We start from the raw sequence: 17,299 nt of genomic DNA, 5'->3' as shown, positions 1-17,299 counted from the left end.
ATAGTACATAGTTGCTTAGAGTTGCAGCTGAGAGACCTGCAGCAGCAGGCGGGGAACGTTGTAGTCTGCAGTCACTGAAGCAAGCAAGCCTCCCTGCTCGCTTCAGTGCATGGCTGCCGGCCACCATCTTGGCTGACAGTTAATTTGCATAAGGATATGCTGATTAGCCAATGGGAAGGGTAGCGGTCGTACACTAATTACCATGTTTCTCTTTTATTAGTGTAGATATATATATTTAACATTATTTAGTTTACTTAGGTTAATATTGTATATCCCTTCACATTTAATATAAGGACAATTTACCACTCTCTATCCCTATACTTAATATAATGTCACAATACAATGTTACACTTTTTGCTTTAAATAGTCATGCATTTTTTAAAAGGGAAAAAAGTAATCTTATCTCTTTACTCACATATTTACCATTTCCTAAAGATCTTAACTTCCATCTGGTGTCATTACCTTTCAATCTGATCAGCTTCCTTCAGAATGTAACTGCTCAGAATGTTGGTTAATTTTTAATGCTTTTACTGGTAAATTTCCTTTTAGTTTATTGTCTTTCCTAATACTAATAAGGTCACATAAGATGATCTTTGGTAATTATGCCCAGATGACCTTCTGAAGTGCTCAGCGACTTTTATCACATTCTGTTTAAATTATCATGTGCCCTGAGTAGGAGACAGAGAACATGGCCACTGGGGAAGTGACAAAAGTACTAAGAAAACTCAGCCCCTGGGGCTCAAGTGCACAGGACCTGCCTAAGACAAATTGCAAAACCCCTCCTGCCCCAAGTAACAAGCAAAAGCAGTCTGCCACTGGGAGAGGAGCAAGAGCATAAAGAGAGAACCTACCCGGGTACGTAGAGCAAGCTGTAAGCTAAGAATAGAGCAGGAACAATGAGAAAAATCCTCTAGCAGTGCTGGATCCATGCAAAAAACAAGATAGCAATAACCCACTGAAGGAATTTAAAGTCTGTGGTGCACTGATGATATCAACAGCAACAATAAACACCAAACCCAGCTCAACAACTAACTAGACCAGTGATGGCGAACCTTTTGAGCTCGGCATGTCAGCATTTTGAAAAACCCTGACTTAACTCTGGTGCCGTGTCACATATAGAAATTTTTTGATATTTGCAACCATAGTAAAACAAAGACTTATATTTTTGATATTTATTTTATATATTTAAATGCCATTTAACAAAGAAAAATCAATCAAAAAAATGAGTTCGTGTGTCACCTCTGATACGCGTGTCATAGGTTCGCCATCACTGAACTAGACTAAATCAACTTAATTGTCTGCCAGAAAAAGTATACCTATTTCTGAGTATAAATTTTACCATTCATAGATATGCAATGTGTGACACTCAATAAAAAATTATAAGATGCATTTTTACAAAAGATAAAACAACCCCTGTCAAGAGAGAAAAAGCAATACAATAGAGATGCTGCAAAGTTAGAACTATAAGATAGGGACATTAAAATAACTATAATTAATATCTTAAAAGACTATCTGAAAATGTGAATGACATTTTACAGATGGGAAAGTTCAGCAGAGATAAAAACTATAAAAAAGAGTCTAATGAAAATACTAAAAATAAAAAACATGATATCAGGTCCAGCCGGTGTGGCTCAGATGGTTGAGAGTCATCCCATGCACCATTTATTATGTTAATTTCTTTAAAAGGTGACTGTCTAAAGCAGCGGTTCTCAACCTGTGGGTCGCGACCCCTTTGGGGGTCGAACGACCCTTTCACAGGGGTCGCCTAAGACCATCAGGAAACACATATATAATTACATATTGTTTTTGTGATTAATCACTATGCTTTAATTATGTTCAATTTGTAACAATGAAAATACATCCTGCATATCAGATATTTACATTACGATTCATAACAGTAGCAAAATTACAGTTATGAAGTAGCAACAAAAATAACTTTATGGTTGGGTGTCACCACAACATGAGGAACTGTATTAAAGGGTCGCGGCATGAGGAAGGTTGAGAACCACTGCACTAGAGTCATACGTGGGGCGCTTTGCTGGCACAGAAAGGAGGCGCACAAGGGACAGAGGAAGAGCTTTCTAAGTGACAAGAGAAAAATGTTTAAAAAATAACTTTTATCTACCTAACTATAAAAGTCATACGTGCTCAACAACAACACCGACAAAGAATCATTATTTCATACATGGACAGGACCCCTAACTAGCATCGGGTCACTAGACTTCCGTCCTTCTTCCTACAAATGCATCCATGCACCCATATCACAAATACGGCCCAACTCTTTTAGTTCAAACTACTTTACAGAAAGAAAAGGACTTTGAATCCACTATTTATGGTTAACAAATGCTACCTTTTGTTGCCTGTCTGCCAAGGGACAGGCCAGGGAGTAAAGGGAAAAAAAAAAAGAGAGAGAAAAGGAAGTACTTTTATACCCTGTTGTTAAAAGTCAGTCTCTGAGCGGGAGAGAGAGGCCCTCGCTGTCTCTCTGAGGCTCACTTGGCTGACGACAAGGGGTGGGAATCTGAGCTGATGCCACAGCGAGTCCCTCTGAAGGGCCTCTGGGTGCTGTTTTGCCTCAGAAAACTCCGCCTGTCGGGGGCCTGGTAACCGTCAAAGCGTGTGCTCAGCACGCTCTGTGGGTCTCTGCTCCCTGAAGGCCCCCACAAAAGCCCGGGTGTTCTGAGCGAGGGAGTTTGGAGCTGAGGGGAGCCGGTTGGGCACCACAGGAGAACCAGCTCTGTGGCTTTGGCTGCGTGCAGCCCCGCTGGCTGCCCTGTCTCGGAGCTGTCTGAGCAGGCAGCTTGGTGCCCAGGAGTCCCCAGCTCCTGGTGACCTCAGCCCCCCCCCCCCCCCCCCCTTCTTGGTAGCAAATTGGCTAGTCCCACACAAGCAAAGAAACAGAAGAGTGAACCCATAATTCCTTAATAGAAAAAAAAATGGCTATTAATACATATTAGAAAATTATCCAGAAATAATGTTTCTGATTAGGGAACTTGTATATAACTTAACTCCAGGAACCAATAATCTGGAAACAGCAAATATGAAAGTTCCTCAACTGGTTACTTATTTGTGAAATCATTAAGATATCCTTACTATAATGTAGTTTTAAAGTATTTTACATGATTCAAAGAACATTTATTGACCACTAACCATGAGTTAGGTGCTAGGGTTAGGGAGAGAAGCAGCATATTAATATTGAACTCAAATGGAAAGACAGAAATATAAAAAGTGGTCAAAAAATGTTATAGGTTTTCTAACAGAGGTCCTACAATAAATGCTGAGGAAGAAAGCAAAGTCAGAGAGGACCAGAGTCAGGTTTTCAAAGATGAGGAGACTGAAAGAAGCTGTTGGAAGAAAGAAAGAACTGAGGATGTTAAACAATGTAGGATGAGCAACCAACTGCCCAAAATCATAGAGGAAGCTGGAGAGATTAGAGAACATAAAAGAACTACACTTAGGAAAGAGTGTCTTAGGAATGGAGTCTTTGAAAGGAGTTCATCTTTCTGATGCAAGAAAAAGGAAAGAAAAAACACAGACATCACTAGCTTTATGTTCCTTATGTTCACAGACGTGTGTGTACGTATGGAGTGTTCTCTCTCCCTCTCTCTCACATCACCCAGCTTTTGCACATGCTTTTTCCAGGAGCCTGGAATATTGTTTCTATTCCTCTTTGTCTAGTTCAGTGGTTCTCAACCTTCTGGCCCTTTAAATACAGTTCCTCATGTTGTGACCCAACCATAAAATTACTTTTGTTGCTACTTCATAACTGTAATGTTGCTACTGTTATGAATCGTAATGTAAATATCGGATATGCAGGATGGTCTTAGGCGACCCCTGTGAAAGGGTCGTTTGACCGCCAAAGGGGTCACGACCCACAGGTTGAGAACTGCTGGTCTAGTTAATTCCCATTTATCCTTCACTAGAGGCCTGGTGCATGAAATTCGTGCACTTGTGGGGGGGAATCCCTCAGCCCGGCCTGCGCCCTCTTGAAGTCCGGGAGCCCTCGGGATGTCCGACTGATGGCTTAGGCCCGCTCCCCCTGGGGAGCAGACCTAAGCCATCAGTCGAACATCCTTAGCGCTGCCACGGAGGTGGGAGAGGCTCCCACCACCGCCACTGCACTCGCCAGCCATGAGCCCGGCTTCTGGCTGAGCAGCGCTCCCCTTGGAAGCGCACTGACCACCAGGGGCAGCTCCTGCGTTAAGCATCTGCCCTCTGGTGGTCAGTGCGAATCATAGTGACCGGTCATTCTGCCATTCGGTCAATTTGCATATTAGCCTTTTATGCCTGCAGGATTAGGCGGGAATTGGCTCTCTAACATCCCCCGAGGGGCCCTGGATTGTGAGAGGGCGCAGGCCAAGCCAAGGGACTCCACTGATGCATGACTGGGGCCAGGGAGGGACACGGGAGGTTGGCCAGCCGGGGAGAGACTGCAAGAGGGCTCCAGGGCATGTCTGGCCTGTCTCACTCAGTCCCGATCAGCCGGAACCCAGTAGCAAGCTAACCTACCAGTCAGAGCATCTGCCCCCTGGTCGTAAGTGCACATGATAACGACTGGTCTACCAGTCAACTATCTGCCCCCTGGTGGTCAGTGCACGCCACATCGAGCGGTTGAGTGGCCTTAGCATATCATTAGCATATTACTCTTTGATTGGCTGAACAGATGACCAGATGACCAGGCACTTAGCATATTAGGCTTTTATTATATAGAGTATCTAGGCTCAGTCTTCAGCAGTCTTCACTCAGCACAGCATACTCTCCTTCACAATACCCAGCAGACTAGATTAATACTGTATGTTCCCCTTCAGATTGGACATTACATAAGATCAGGGGCCACCTCTGTTTTAAATTTCCATGTTATCTGCCCTAGAACCTGGTACAGTACATGACACATAATAGACTCTCAGAAATATTGATTAAATAAATGAACTAAGATAGAGAAAAAGTTAAAATCTATCTTTTCTATTTTTTATGAATGACAACTATACACAAAGTCACAAAAAAGCTATGTTTCACTAAATTACTAAAATTAAAAACTGTCTCAGAAGGATATCCTGAATGAGTGTTAATTAGCAATGTTAATTAGCACATGAGAAGAACAAGTAATATGCACCTCATGCTAATTTCTTAATGAATGAATTTACATATGGCACTCAAAGTAAATGCTAAACCAGGAGTAAATCTAGAAGTTGAATATGGTATAGTTTAACCATAACAGCTCAGAATCAGGCTGCATAGGTTAAAATGGAGGTTCCATTCTCATTACTATGTCTTCAACAAGTTACTTTACTCTCATCAATATTTTCTCCACCAGCATCCACTCCCCTTCCAGCAACAAGGTCACAGTTTTTTCAAGGAGCCATGTGTGCTCCAGTGTGGTCCCAACTAGGCTATAGGATGAAATCTGTGGCCTAGGTTTACATGATTAAGTACATCATTTGCTCCTAGACAGAATTATTGTTACAGCAATATGAACATGATCAAAACTATGTCAATCGGAGCCAATTCCAAGACTTTTATTTTACCTATTAGATAAACTGAATAGAACCTGACAATAACTAGAGGAAGAGTTGCTGCATCCATCTTCTGCTATAAAGAGTGAGTCCTAAAATGGAGCAATCCCAGAAAGGAAACTACAAGATGGTGTGAAAACAGGTCCTGGGACACTATCTGAACCCCTGCACCAACCTTCACCTCAAGTTAGCTCTACCTGCAACTTTGTAGTCAATCTTTGTTTTCTAGTTAAACCAGGTTATACTGGAGTTTCTACAAGTTATATCTACGAGTTCCCACTGTTATACTCTCTCAGCTTCAGTCTCCTCATTTGGAAAATAAGGATTCTCCTAGCTTCAGTACCCTCATCTGTGAAGTACAATACCTACCTCACAGGTTTGTTATGAAAATAAAATAGTACACAGCACAGATCTGACACCCCTTATAGAGAAATTGAGCTATATATGTGATTTTAATTTAAAAAAAATGAAAATTGTATGACTGGGTACTAAGTTCAAATGAGAAAAAAAATCTTTGGCGAAGGGATAATGGCAAAAGCAAAAACATAAATGAGGTTAAAAATCACAACACTAAATTTGCCACTACCAAGTAATTCAAACATTCACCAGAAATATAATGAGAGTTATTCCAAGTTATCTTCATAAAGATAATGATGCCAAGGCTGCAGGGGAAAAAATAGCCATCTCCCTAATAATGATAAGACTAGAAATCAGTGAAACAGAAAATGGACAAGCAACAGAAAAAATCAAAACCAAAAGTTAATAAAATTGGTGAACTTCTATTAAAATTGAGGGGAAAAAAGAGGGAAACTAAAAATTAGCAATATCAGGAATAAAAGAGGGCATATCTCAATAGAATCTACATACAATAAAGAGTTAATAAGAGAATATTGTAATCAACTTTATGCCACTATAATCAATAGCAGATGAAATTAACAAATTCAGTAAAATATAAAAAAACTGACACAAGAACAAGAGAAAGTTTGAATGACCGCATATCTTTCTTTAAAACTGAATTTATAATCCAAAACTCCCCTACAACGAAAATTTCAAAATGCAGGCTGAAGTTTGTTCAGCCGGACAAACATCTCAGTGTTACATAAGGCCCCAAGACCACAGTTTTTTCACTCTATTAGATTTTTAGTAATGGAAGGGAGGTACAGAGAGAGGAATCGGGGGCGGGGAAAAAAAAGTAAGAGACTGAATGACAGTTAAACAGATCAAGACAGAGTAAAAGAAAACAAAAAGACTTGGATAACAGTCAGACAGAACTAACAAATCAACAAAGACTAGATTATCTGCATTAATGGAATACAATAGGCAACCTGAAAAATATATGGATTAGATTAGAAATGGATGAATTAAGGGGATTGTACTGTAAAAATAGGAAGCTATGATAAAGTATAATAGAGCTACACACTACTTCTTAGAATCAATTTCCCACGATTTTTAAACTATGAAAAAAAAAAATACCAACCCATTAAAAGTCACTTTGTCAGGGGTCACAGGCAGACCTCTAATTTACTAGTATATGACAATCATTAAGAGAAATCAAAGCATGTTCATTTCTAAGCTATAAATAAAATCCTATTTGGAGAATTGATCCACTAGATTTTTAAAATAGGGCCACCAGTCTATGGACTGTAATCAACTATTTCTAAATACCATTTATTCAAATGGATTGCTGGTCAGGCCACACTTCCTATCATCCTCATTAAGATCAAAGATTGCACCATGCTGCCAATGATGATTTCACAACTTAACACATCATTACCCAAAGTGACTACATACTACAGTAAAATATATTACAGAAAAAACAAAGTCTGATCTAGGTTCTATAGAACTCTTATATATGAGCAATTTCGATGTTTGCTCAAAGCTTTACATGTTTGTAAATCACTTTTAGTTCTTATGAGGGAGAAATAGCAATAAAGGAGAAAACCACAAAAGCACGAATGAGTAGGAAATTCAACAAAGTTTTTGAAAAAGCAATCTTTCCTCTGCCCATCCCCTTAATGTTCTAACTCCCACTGCATTAAAGAAATTACAAACTTTACAGAAAATGTTAAGAACTGAGTGAACAAATTAGAAACTCCATATTACCTGCCTTAGAGAATGCCCACAGTTTATACATTTAAGGCTGCTGCCAGTCAAGTACTCTTCTCACACCATCATTTTTATGAACATGACCCGACCTGGCAGAAATACTCCTATATCTGCCCAAAAAGAAAAGTCCCCAAAATATCTATAAAAATTATTTCTTGAAGAGACTAACTGTGCCTCCCACAACCCAGTCAGCTGAATTTTGACCTGATTTAAAAATGGGGCAGTTGTTAAAGTAAATAAAGAATTTAAAACTTAAAAAAAAAGGATACTATAATACTTTGCTTCTCTGTTCTACAGCTTTGATTAAAACTTGGGTCCAAACATTTTTGACCTGTAAAGCTAAGTTGGCACACATCCCCCCTTCAAGGTATCATTAATATTTTAAATTAGAACAGCTAAGAAGAAAAAGATAGTTACGTTTAGTCATGTGCTTTCTTTTACTTTCATTTAGGATCCTGTTAGAAATTACAGTAATCTGTCTCATGTTCATCCTGTAACTCTCCACTGTCTTTGTCAATATCCTGGTTCACCTACTGCCACCTGAACTTCCATACGTAGCTAAATGCCTTCCTAGTCCCATTTCAACTGACATACCGCCACCAAACTGATCTTTCCAAGGCACACTCTGATCACACTGTCCCCACATTCAAAAACCTCCCATAACTTACAGCGATGTCTAAATTAAGAACACATTCCTCAGCCTGGCTTTCAAGGTCCTCCACAACCTGACCTAACACACCTTTGTAGTCCTCTTTCTTATAATTCTCCACCAGTTAACCTAAGCTCCAGCACATATCTCAGACTTTTCTGGGTCTGTACCAGGGGTGGGCAAACTTTTTGACTCGAGGGCCACAATGGGTTCTTAAACTGGACCGGAGGGCCGGAACAAAAGCATGGATGGAGTGTTTGTGTGAACTAATATAAATTCAAAGTAAACATCATTACATAAAAGGGTACGGTCTTTTTTTTTTTAGTTTTATTCATTTCAAATGGGCCGGATCCGGCCCGAGGGCCGTAGTTTGCCCACGGCTGGTTAGACCCTTCCCTCTATTTGGATGTACCTCCTCCTGGTTTCCTGTTGAAATCCTGTCCATCACTTCAAAGTTCATCTCTACCACGAAGCGTCTCTTGTTTTCCTAAACCACATGCCTCCCTCTCTTCAATCTGATACCACTTTCTTTACAGCCCTCTTATGGCACTTCACTCAGACTTGTCTAATAGTCACTTATCCTCTCCTACTAGAATTGAAACTCTAAGGGCAGGACTTATATTGAATAAGTGTTTCTGGATAAAATACAAAACCAAATTCTTCCGAGAGGAGGGGAAAAAAAGGCTTTATTATTAACAGAGCAGAAAAAATTCTCCAACAAAAACTTGTAAAAATATATCCTGACATCAACACCTTTACCAGAAGAGGAGCCATGCATTCAGACCAGTAAGGAGATATGTAACTGGGAGTAGTAACTGTAAAAGTACATGTTACTTTTCGAACACAGCAAACCAGTCCTTTAACTCCATCTAATGAACGATAAAGTATGTCTATGTTACAACAGTACCTCCTTTATCTGATATAACTAGGATATGAGGGGTTCACAAAAGTGAGTTTTCTGGAGAAGTGGCTTCCTACTGAAGAAACAGAGCTCAGACATGCCTACAGCCTGAGCCAGCTGAGATGTTCCTGGAAAACGGAATCCCCTCCTCCTCCCCCTCCACATACACACTTCACCCAGTCTAGCAGAAAACACACAGGCAGGGTGGGGAGGTCCTTTTGTATAGTTCAGTGATGGCGAACCTATGACACACGTGTCAGAGGTGACACGCGAACTCATTTTTTTGGTTGATTTTTCTTTGTTAAATGGCATTTAAATATATAAAATAAATATCAAAAATATAAATCTTTGTTTTACTATGGTTGCAAATATCAAAAAATTTCTATATGTGACACGGCACCAGAGTTAATTTAGGGTTTTTCAAAATGCTGACACGCCGAGCTCAAAAGGTTCGCCATCACTGGATAGTTACTCGCATCTGATAAATAGGTAGGCAGCATAGCGGAAGGGCAAGGAGGGTATTAAAAGCCCTATAAGATGACAAAAGGAATGTTTGCATGGCAGAATCCTCATTCCAAGTTGTTGGTACTATACATTGCATTTCCCTGAGAAACCTCGGGGAGTAGAGCAGCTGTTCTTCTGCCTTGGAACGAGTTATGTCATCACCTGCTGCAAAATTCCGTCCTCTTTGCCACTGAAAATATTTCACCTTCTAATTATTTCTGTTATGGGTTGAATTGTGCAACCCCAAAATACATATGTTGAAGTCCTAACCATGAATACTTCACAACGTGAACCTGTTTGGATATAGTGTCATTGCAGATATAACTAGATGAGGTCATACTGGAGTAGGGTAAACCCCTAATGAAATAAGGAAGGCTGGTGTTCTCATAAAAACAGAAAATCTGGCCCTGGACGGTTTTTGCTCAGTGGTTAGAACATCAGCCAGCGGACCAAAGCGTCCCTGGTTCGATTCCTGGTCAAGGGCACGTACCTGGGTTACAGATTGGATCCCTAGCCCCAGTCTGGGTGCATGCAGGAGGCAACTAATCAATGTGTCTCCCTCTGACATCGATGTTTCTTTCTCTCTCTCTCTCTCCCCCTTCTTGTCTCCCTCATTCCCACTCTCTCTCTAAAAAAAACAAACAAACAAAAAAAAAACAATGGAAAAAATATCCTCTGGCAAGGAGTAATGAGAAAAAAAAAGTTTTAAAAATCTGGACACAGTACACAGGAGAATGCCATGTGAAGATGAAGGCAGAGATCAGGGTGATGCTTCTATAAGCCAAGAAACTCCAAAGATTGGCAGCAGACCCCCAGAAACTAGGTAACAGAACAGATTCTTCTTCCTCAAAGGAAACCAACCCTGCTAGCACCTTGATCTCAGACTTTTAGCCTCCAGACTGAGACAACAAATTTCTGTTGTTTTCGAAGCCCAAACAAAATACCCCGTCTATGGTATTTCGTTTGGGCATTCCTAGCAAACTAATTGGTGTCTACTGGTGTCTTTCCAGTTGTCATAGCACCAATCTACTGTGACAACCATACACCTCTTTAAGAAACCAAACTTCTTAAGAATGATCAGTTACATTCAATCAACAAACACATATTGATGACTTCTATGTTCCAGGCACCAAGGACAAAGCAGTAAAACTGACATGGTCCCTGCCTTCATATAGGTTAGTGTAATTAGTATAATTGACCTAAATTATACAACAAAATTAATACACCTAAATTATACAACAAAAATACACCTAAATTATACAACAAAAAAAATACACCTAAATTATACCAAAAAAAATTTGCAATTGTGGTAATAGCAATAAATGACACACTTCCAATAGAGAATAGCGGACATATTTAACCACATCTGAGTGACTCAAGGACATTGCTATGGAGGCCTATTGTACAGTTCTGTGCCCTTTTATTATTTTGCTCCCATCTACATGTCAGGTTGTTAGATACCATAAAGTCTGCTTTTACCAGCTACCCTCTTATATTCCTGCTCACCTTCTTTAATCCACTCATTTCTAATTTGAAGCCTCTAATTTGCTATAGGCTAGAAAAATCAGGTAACTAATATTGCTAAGAAACATACATTAAATAATAAAGACAGCTACAAGTGAGAACTAAAGATTGGGCTTTAATATGGGCTTTCTGATATACTTTAGATTCTCAGAGACACTTTTCTGACAGAATTCTGTTATAAAGCACTAAGGTAGAACATTATTCTTTATAAACTAGGTGTTACAGAGTAATTTTACTACTTTGGTATTAAATTGCCTGGCAAACACTTCTTTTCTTTAAAAGAGAATATAGTGTGGATACTATGTAAACAGGTATAGAAGGAAGAAATACTGCCCAAATTTGGAATTACATAACTTGTTGCCCAGCATAAGGCATATTTTTATTATCTACTTGTGAATCAAATAACAGGAAGCATTACAACAGGAAGGTCCACCCAACGTTTTTGCAGTACTTCATAAACACCACCTACCTCTTATGCATATCCAACAATCATCTTTTTTGTTGTGTTTTTTAAGTTCTTCTTCAGTTACTTCAATTAACCTGCCTTTTAATCCTGTTAAGTCCTTTCCACTTTTGGTCAGTCTAATCCAATCCATAAGACTTCTGCCCTGTTTTAGAGGTACCTAAAAAAGGAAAAGGGAAGAATTATATGTGGCTTCTTCAAGTTAGTTGCTTTTTCTTCTCTCCTGCTGCTTGTCTTCAGGCTACTTCATTACTCTTATTCCCATGAAAAAGAATAAGAAAATGCAAACCTAACAATTTTATAAATATTCTTTATAGCTTTAGGAGATTGTCAAAATCATTTTCTTACAACTAGAATTATAGACAGAACATCATATAAAATTCCTGGGCTATAAGGCAGGGCTTAGAAATTCTGTCACACAAATGTTCATCATAATGGTAACATGAACAGTATTAATCGTGGAGTCAGAAAACAGCTTTTGGTCCTGGCTCTGTCACTAATACATTATAGTCACTTACCAATTTGGACCAAAATTTCTTTGCCTTAAAAATCAAGAGAGATTTGATAGAAGAAAATATAAACAACTGGCTAAAATTGGTTTTTTTTTGATTGTCAATATACACAGAATACTGGAAATCACTAGGCAGCAATTAATTTTCTAAGAATCCACTGAAAAACAAAGGCTATCAAATAATGGAAAATAATAACACTGTAACACTATAGGGAAGGACTGGCAAATTGGCCCATGCCTGTTTCTATAAAGCCCTTGAGCTAAGGATAATTTTCACATGGGTGTCCTTATGTGGCCCTCAAAGTCTAACATATTTATTATCTGGCTCTTTGCAGAAAAGTTTGCCTACCCTTGCCCAGAGGATTTATAACAGGACTAGAAGCCCAGTGCTTGAAATTCGTGCATGGGGGGGGAGCCTCAACCCAGCCTGCACCCTCTCCAATCTGGGACCCCTCAAGGGATGTCTGACTGCCCGTTTAAGCCCAGTACCGGTGGGATCGGGCCTAAACGGGCAGTCGGACATCCCTCTCACAATCCAGGACTGCTGGCTCCCAACCACTCACCTGTCTGCCTGATTGCCCCAAACTGCTTCTGCCTGCCAGCCTGATCATTCCCTAACCACTTCCCTGCCAGCCTGATTGATGACTAACTGCTCCCCTGCTGGCCCAATTGCCCTTAACTGCCCTCCCCTGCCAGCCTGGTCACCCCCAACTGTCCTCCCCTGCAGGCTTGGTCACCCCCAACTGCCCTCCCCTGCAGGCCTGGTCACCCGCAACTGTCCTCCCCTGCAGGCCTGGTCTCCCCTAACTGCCTTCCCCTGCAGGCCTGGCCACCCCCAAATGCCCTCCCTCCCCTGCTGGCCATCTTTGACCACATGGGGCGGCATCTTGTATATTGGAGTGATGGTCAATTTGCATATCACCTCTTTATTATATAGGATGTTTGGTTTCTTGTGTGTGTGTGTGTTTTTTCCCCAAAATACATTTTCAAAACTTTTAGATGAGAAGTATTTATTAGTGTTCTAACCAGTTAAGACAACCCAGTAGAAATGTTCAAGACATTCCTACGGAATAGGACTACTATCTAAACTTGTATAACTAGTTTGTAACATAGGACCAGAGGGATGTTTAATGTAAAAGCAGACACAGTCAAGGAAGTTTACTGTTACAGACTGAATTTTTGTGCCTCCCAACACCTAGCCAAATCCTTATGTTGACATCCTAAATCTTAACATGATGGTAATTAGGAAGTGAGGCTTTTGGCAGGTGATTTGGTATTAAGGACAGTGTCTTCATGAATGGGATCAATGTCCTTATGAAAGAGGCCTGAAAGATGCCTCAGCCCTTTGAAGACCAGGGAAAATTCAGCTATGAAACAGGAATGAGGCCTTTATGAGACACAGAATTGGCCATTGGCTCATGCATTGACCTTGAACTTCCCAGCCTACAGAAATGTGAAAAATAAATTTCTATTGTTTATCTGCCACCTAGCCAATGGTATTTTGTTATAGCAGTCAGAACAGACTAAGACATGTACATACCTCACTTTCCTGAGTCATACCTATTTTAGGCATTTATTTACCCCCAAAATAACCAAGTTAACAGGTCTATGGTGCCTTTCTAATTTTATATTCCTTCCTATCAACTTACATCATCTCATCCTTACCATCACTGAATCTTTCTAGGTCATTTGTTCCCAATAAACAAAGTAAAGGGTAAGATTATGACCTTTCCCATCCCAAACCAAATTCACTTGTCTCTCTTGTCTGTGTGGATTCCATACTCTACATGGTAGTTAAAAGCAATCTTTTGAAAATGCTAATCTAATCATGGGCTCTCCCTACTTTCTAATGATGTCTCTAAATTTCCTACAGTGGTTTACCAGGCCCTTCAGAAGTGGTCATAGCTTACCTCACTAGCTCCATGGTTTAATTTTGCTCCTTCCCATTTATACGTTTTAGCTAAATGGGAAAATGGAAACAGACTCCTTGACTGCAATGAAACACTTGCTCCATGCCTGGATCTATCACCCAACTCCACCGCAGACATTATTTCCTCCAGAAGCCTTCTCTGACCCCAACTTATCATAACACACTATTACAGTATTTATGGCATTTATAACTGCCTATTTACTAGTCCATGCAGCCTACTAAAGTAAACTCCTTGAAAACAGAGACCTATCTGTAGAATAAGGTAGGTTCTCAGTAAATATTTATTTACTAGTGTTAGTAGAAATAATAATAGCTAACAAATACTGAGTGCATACTTTAGCCAGGCACTGTGCTAAGGGTTGTACACAACAATCCTTGATACTTAAATAAAAGATGAGAGGTATTTAGTTACATTTAGTGAGTGCTTTCAGTATACCAAGACTGTGCTACGAGAAACATTATCTCATTTAATCCTATAAACAACCCTATAAAATGGGTACTGTCATTCCATTTACACCTGAGTCAAAGAGGTTAAGTGGTAGAGCTGGGAAAAGAATCTGGGTCTTTCTCATTCAAAAGTCTGTGCTTGCCCAGTCGGTGTTGTTCAGTGGTTGAGCATCGACCCATGAACCAGGAGGTCACAGTTTGATTCCCAGTTGAGGCAAATTCCTAGGTTTTGGGCTCGATCCCCAGTAGGAGTCATGCAGGAGGCAGCCAATTGATGATTCTCTCTCATCATTGATGTTTCTTTCTATCTCTCCCTCTCCCTTCCTCTCTGAAATCAATAAAAACATATTTTTTAAAAGTCTCTGATTTTTAACTATTATGATATACAACCTCCCCAACTACGTTCTATTTCTCAGTCTACCCATTTCATACAATCCTGACTCAGCTTCTAACATGTTCAAGAGTAGCTTGTTTCACAAAGAAAAAACAAAAACAGTCTTAGCTTCCCTTTGAGTTGCACAATAATCTTATTTTGTTCTCTTTTTTGGACCCAAAGATTCACCTTTGCCATCACCACCTGTGAATCTTTTGTCTTTGCCTCTAAATTGTCTCCTTTAAATGGATATTGAGAAAATGATTAGTAGTTTTAATGGAGGGCAGAAACTTATAATCTAATTCATAGATTCTTTCTCTGGAAAGGCTATCCTATTCAAACATTTAGCTTAATGAACCTTGTCCAGCACAGCCAGGGGTGAATCTTAGGAGGGGCAGTGAAGGATTAAAGAAAACAGACAAGACAATACAGTTGGGACCAGGTGGATCACTACCTGGATGAGGAAATAGTGACCCAGCCTGTAAGCCCAACTTTATAGTCAGATCACACAAAGCAAAACAAGGGAGTGGTCAACATGTTTACAATGCTATTGCGAGTTTCCTTACTCAAGCCTGGTTTTGGCAGCACTTGCTGCACCTCCTGCAGCCCATTAGCTACCTAGGAAGGAACAAGGGAGGACTATAAGGTCAAGCTTAATTGTGCTAGGAGGGCTCTGCCCTCCAAGCTGGGACTTGTATGTGGCTCTGCCACAGGTCAATCCAAGGCTTGACCCTATAGCCGCTCCCTACAGCTTAAGGAGAGAAACAGGTCAAATATCAAGGAAGAGGGGACAAATAATTAAATGGCTAGATGACATGTGGAACAATAAATAAAAAACCACAGCCACAGAGTCACATCACATCAAGCCTGTAAGATCTAAGGCAACATTCTTCACCAGATTGCTTTTCTGTGAAATGGAGATAACACATGCATCCACTTCATAGGATCATTGTAAAGAGTAAACGGGTGAATACAAGTAAAGCAATGAGAACACTTGCAGTGGTTCTCAACCTTCCTAATGCCGTGACCCTTTAATACAGTTCCTCGTGTTGTGGTGACCCCCAACCATAAAATTATTTTCGTTGCTACTTCATAACTGTAATTTTGCTACTGTTATGCATCGTAATGTAAATATCTGATATGCTATGTGTGTTTTCCGATGGTCGCGACCCACAGGTTGAGAACCGCTGACTTAGAGCATACATGGCCATCAGTAAGCACTGAATAAATCTCGGCTGTACTATTATTATAGTTGGGTTTACAGACTTCTGAAAAGCTAATGAGAGCTACAGATCCCTGAACCCATAATTCTGATCTAGAGTCAAACTCCAGGTCTTAGTGGAGAAAGAAAGAAAGAGAGGAAAGAGAAGGAAGAGAAGAAAAGAGAAGAGAGAGAAGAGAAGAGAAGAGAAGAGAGAAAAGATAAGAAAAGAAAAGAAAAGAAAAGAAAAGAAAAGAAAAGAAAAGAAAAGAAAAGAAAAGAAAAGAAAAGAAAAGAAAAGAAAAGAAAAGAAAAGAAAAGAAAAGAAAAGAAAAGAAAAGAAAAGAAAAGAAAAGAAAAGAAAAGAAAAGAAAAGAAAAGAAAAGAAAAGAAAAGAAAAGAAAAGAAAAGAAAAGAAAAGAAAAGAAAAGAAAAGAAAAGAAAAGAAAAGAAAAGAAAAGAAAAGAAAAGAAAAGAAAAGAAAAGAAAAGAAAAGAAAAGAAAAGAAAAGAAAAGAAAAGAAAAGAAAAGAAAAGAAAAGAAAAGAAAAGAAAAGAAAAGAAAAGAAAAGAAAAGAAAAGAAAAGAAAAGAAAAGAAAAGAAAAGAAAAGAAAAGAAAAGAAAAGAAAAGAAAAGAAAAGAAAAGAAAAGAAAAGAAAAGAAAAGAAAAGAAAAGAAAAGAAAAGAAAAGAAAAGAAAAGAAAAGAAAAGAAAAGAAAAGAAAAGAAAAGAAAAGAAAAGAAAAGAAAAGAAAAGAAAAGAAAAGAAAAGAAAAGAAAAGAAAAGAAAAGAAAAGAAAAGAAAAGAAAAGAAAAGAAAAGAAAAGAAAAGAAAAGAAAAGAAAAGAAAAGAAAAGAAAAGAAAAGAAAAGAAAAGAAAAGAAAAGAAAAGAAAAGAAAAGAAAAGAAAAGAAAAGAAAAGAAAAGAAAAGAAAAGAAAAGAAAAGAAAAGAAAAGAAAAGAAAAGAAAAGAAAAGAAAAGAAAAGAAAAGAAAAGAAAAGAAAAGAAAAGAAAAGAAAAGAAAAGAAAAGAAAAGAAAAGAAAAGAAAAGAAAAGAAAAGAAAAGAAAAGAAAAGAAAAGAAAAGAAAAGAAAAGAAAAGAAAAGAAAAGAAAAGAAAAGAAAAGAAAAGAAAAGAAAAGAAAAGAAAAGAAAAGAAAAGAAAAGAAAAGAAAAGA

General features: G+C 38.9%; 1 protein-coding gene across 4 annotated transcripts in view; it reads right to left on the bottom strand.

The window, feature by feature from the left end:
• The window catches only part of LOC102249144 (cytochrome b5 reductase 4), a 77,468-nt gene that overhangs the window by 53,557 nt on the left and 6,612 nt on the right, over window positions 1–17,299 (bottom strand). For all 4 annotated transcript variants that reach the window (XM_014542663.1, XM_014542662.1, XM_005869948.2 and 1 more), the window contains one exon: window positions 11,667–11,820. In XM_014542663.1, the coding sequence (XP_014398149.1) occupies window positions 11,667–11,820 (154 nt within the window). The remainder of the gene's footprint in view (window positions 1–11,666; window positions 11,821–17,299) is intronic.

This window comes from Myotis brandtii, unplaced genomic scaffold, assembly GCF_000412655.1.
Source record: "Myotis brandtii unplaced genomic scaffold, ASM41265v1 scaffold31, whole genome shotgun sequence".
Classification (NCBI taxonomy): Eukaryota; Metazoa; Chordata; class Mammalia; order Chiroptera; family Vespertilionidae; genus Myotis; species Myotis brandtii.
This window is presented reverse-complemented; position numbering and strand designations above follow the sequence as displayed.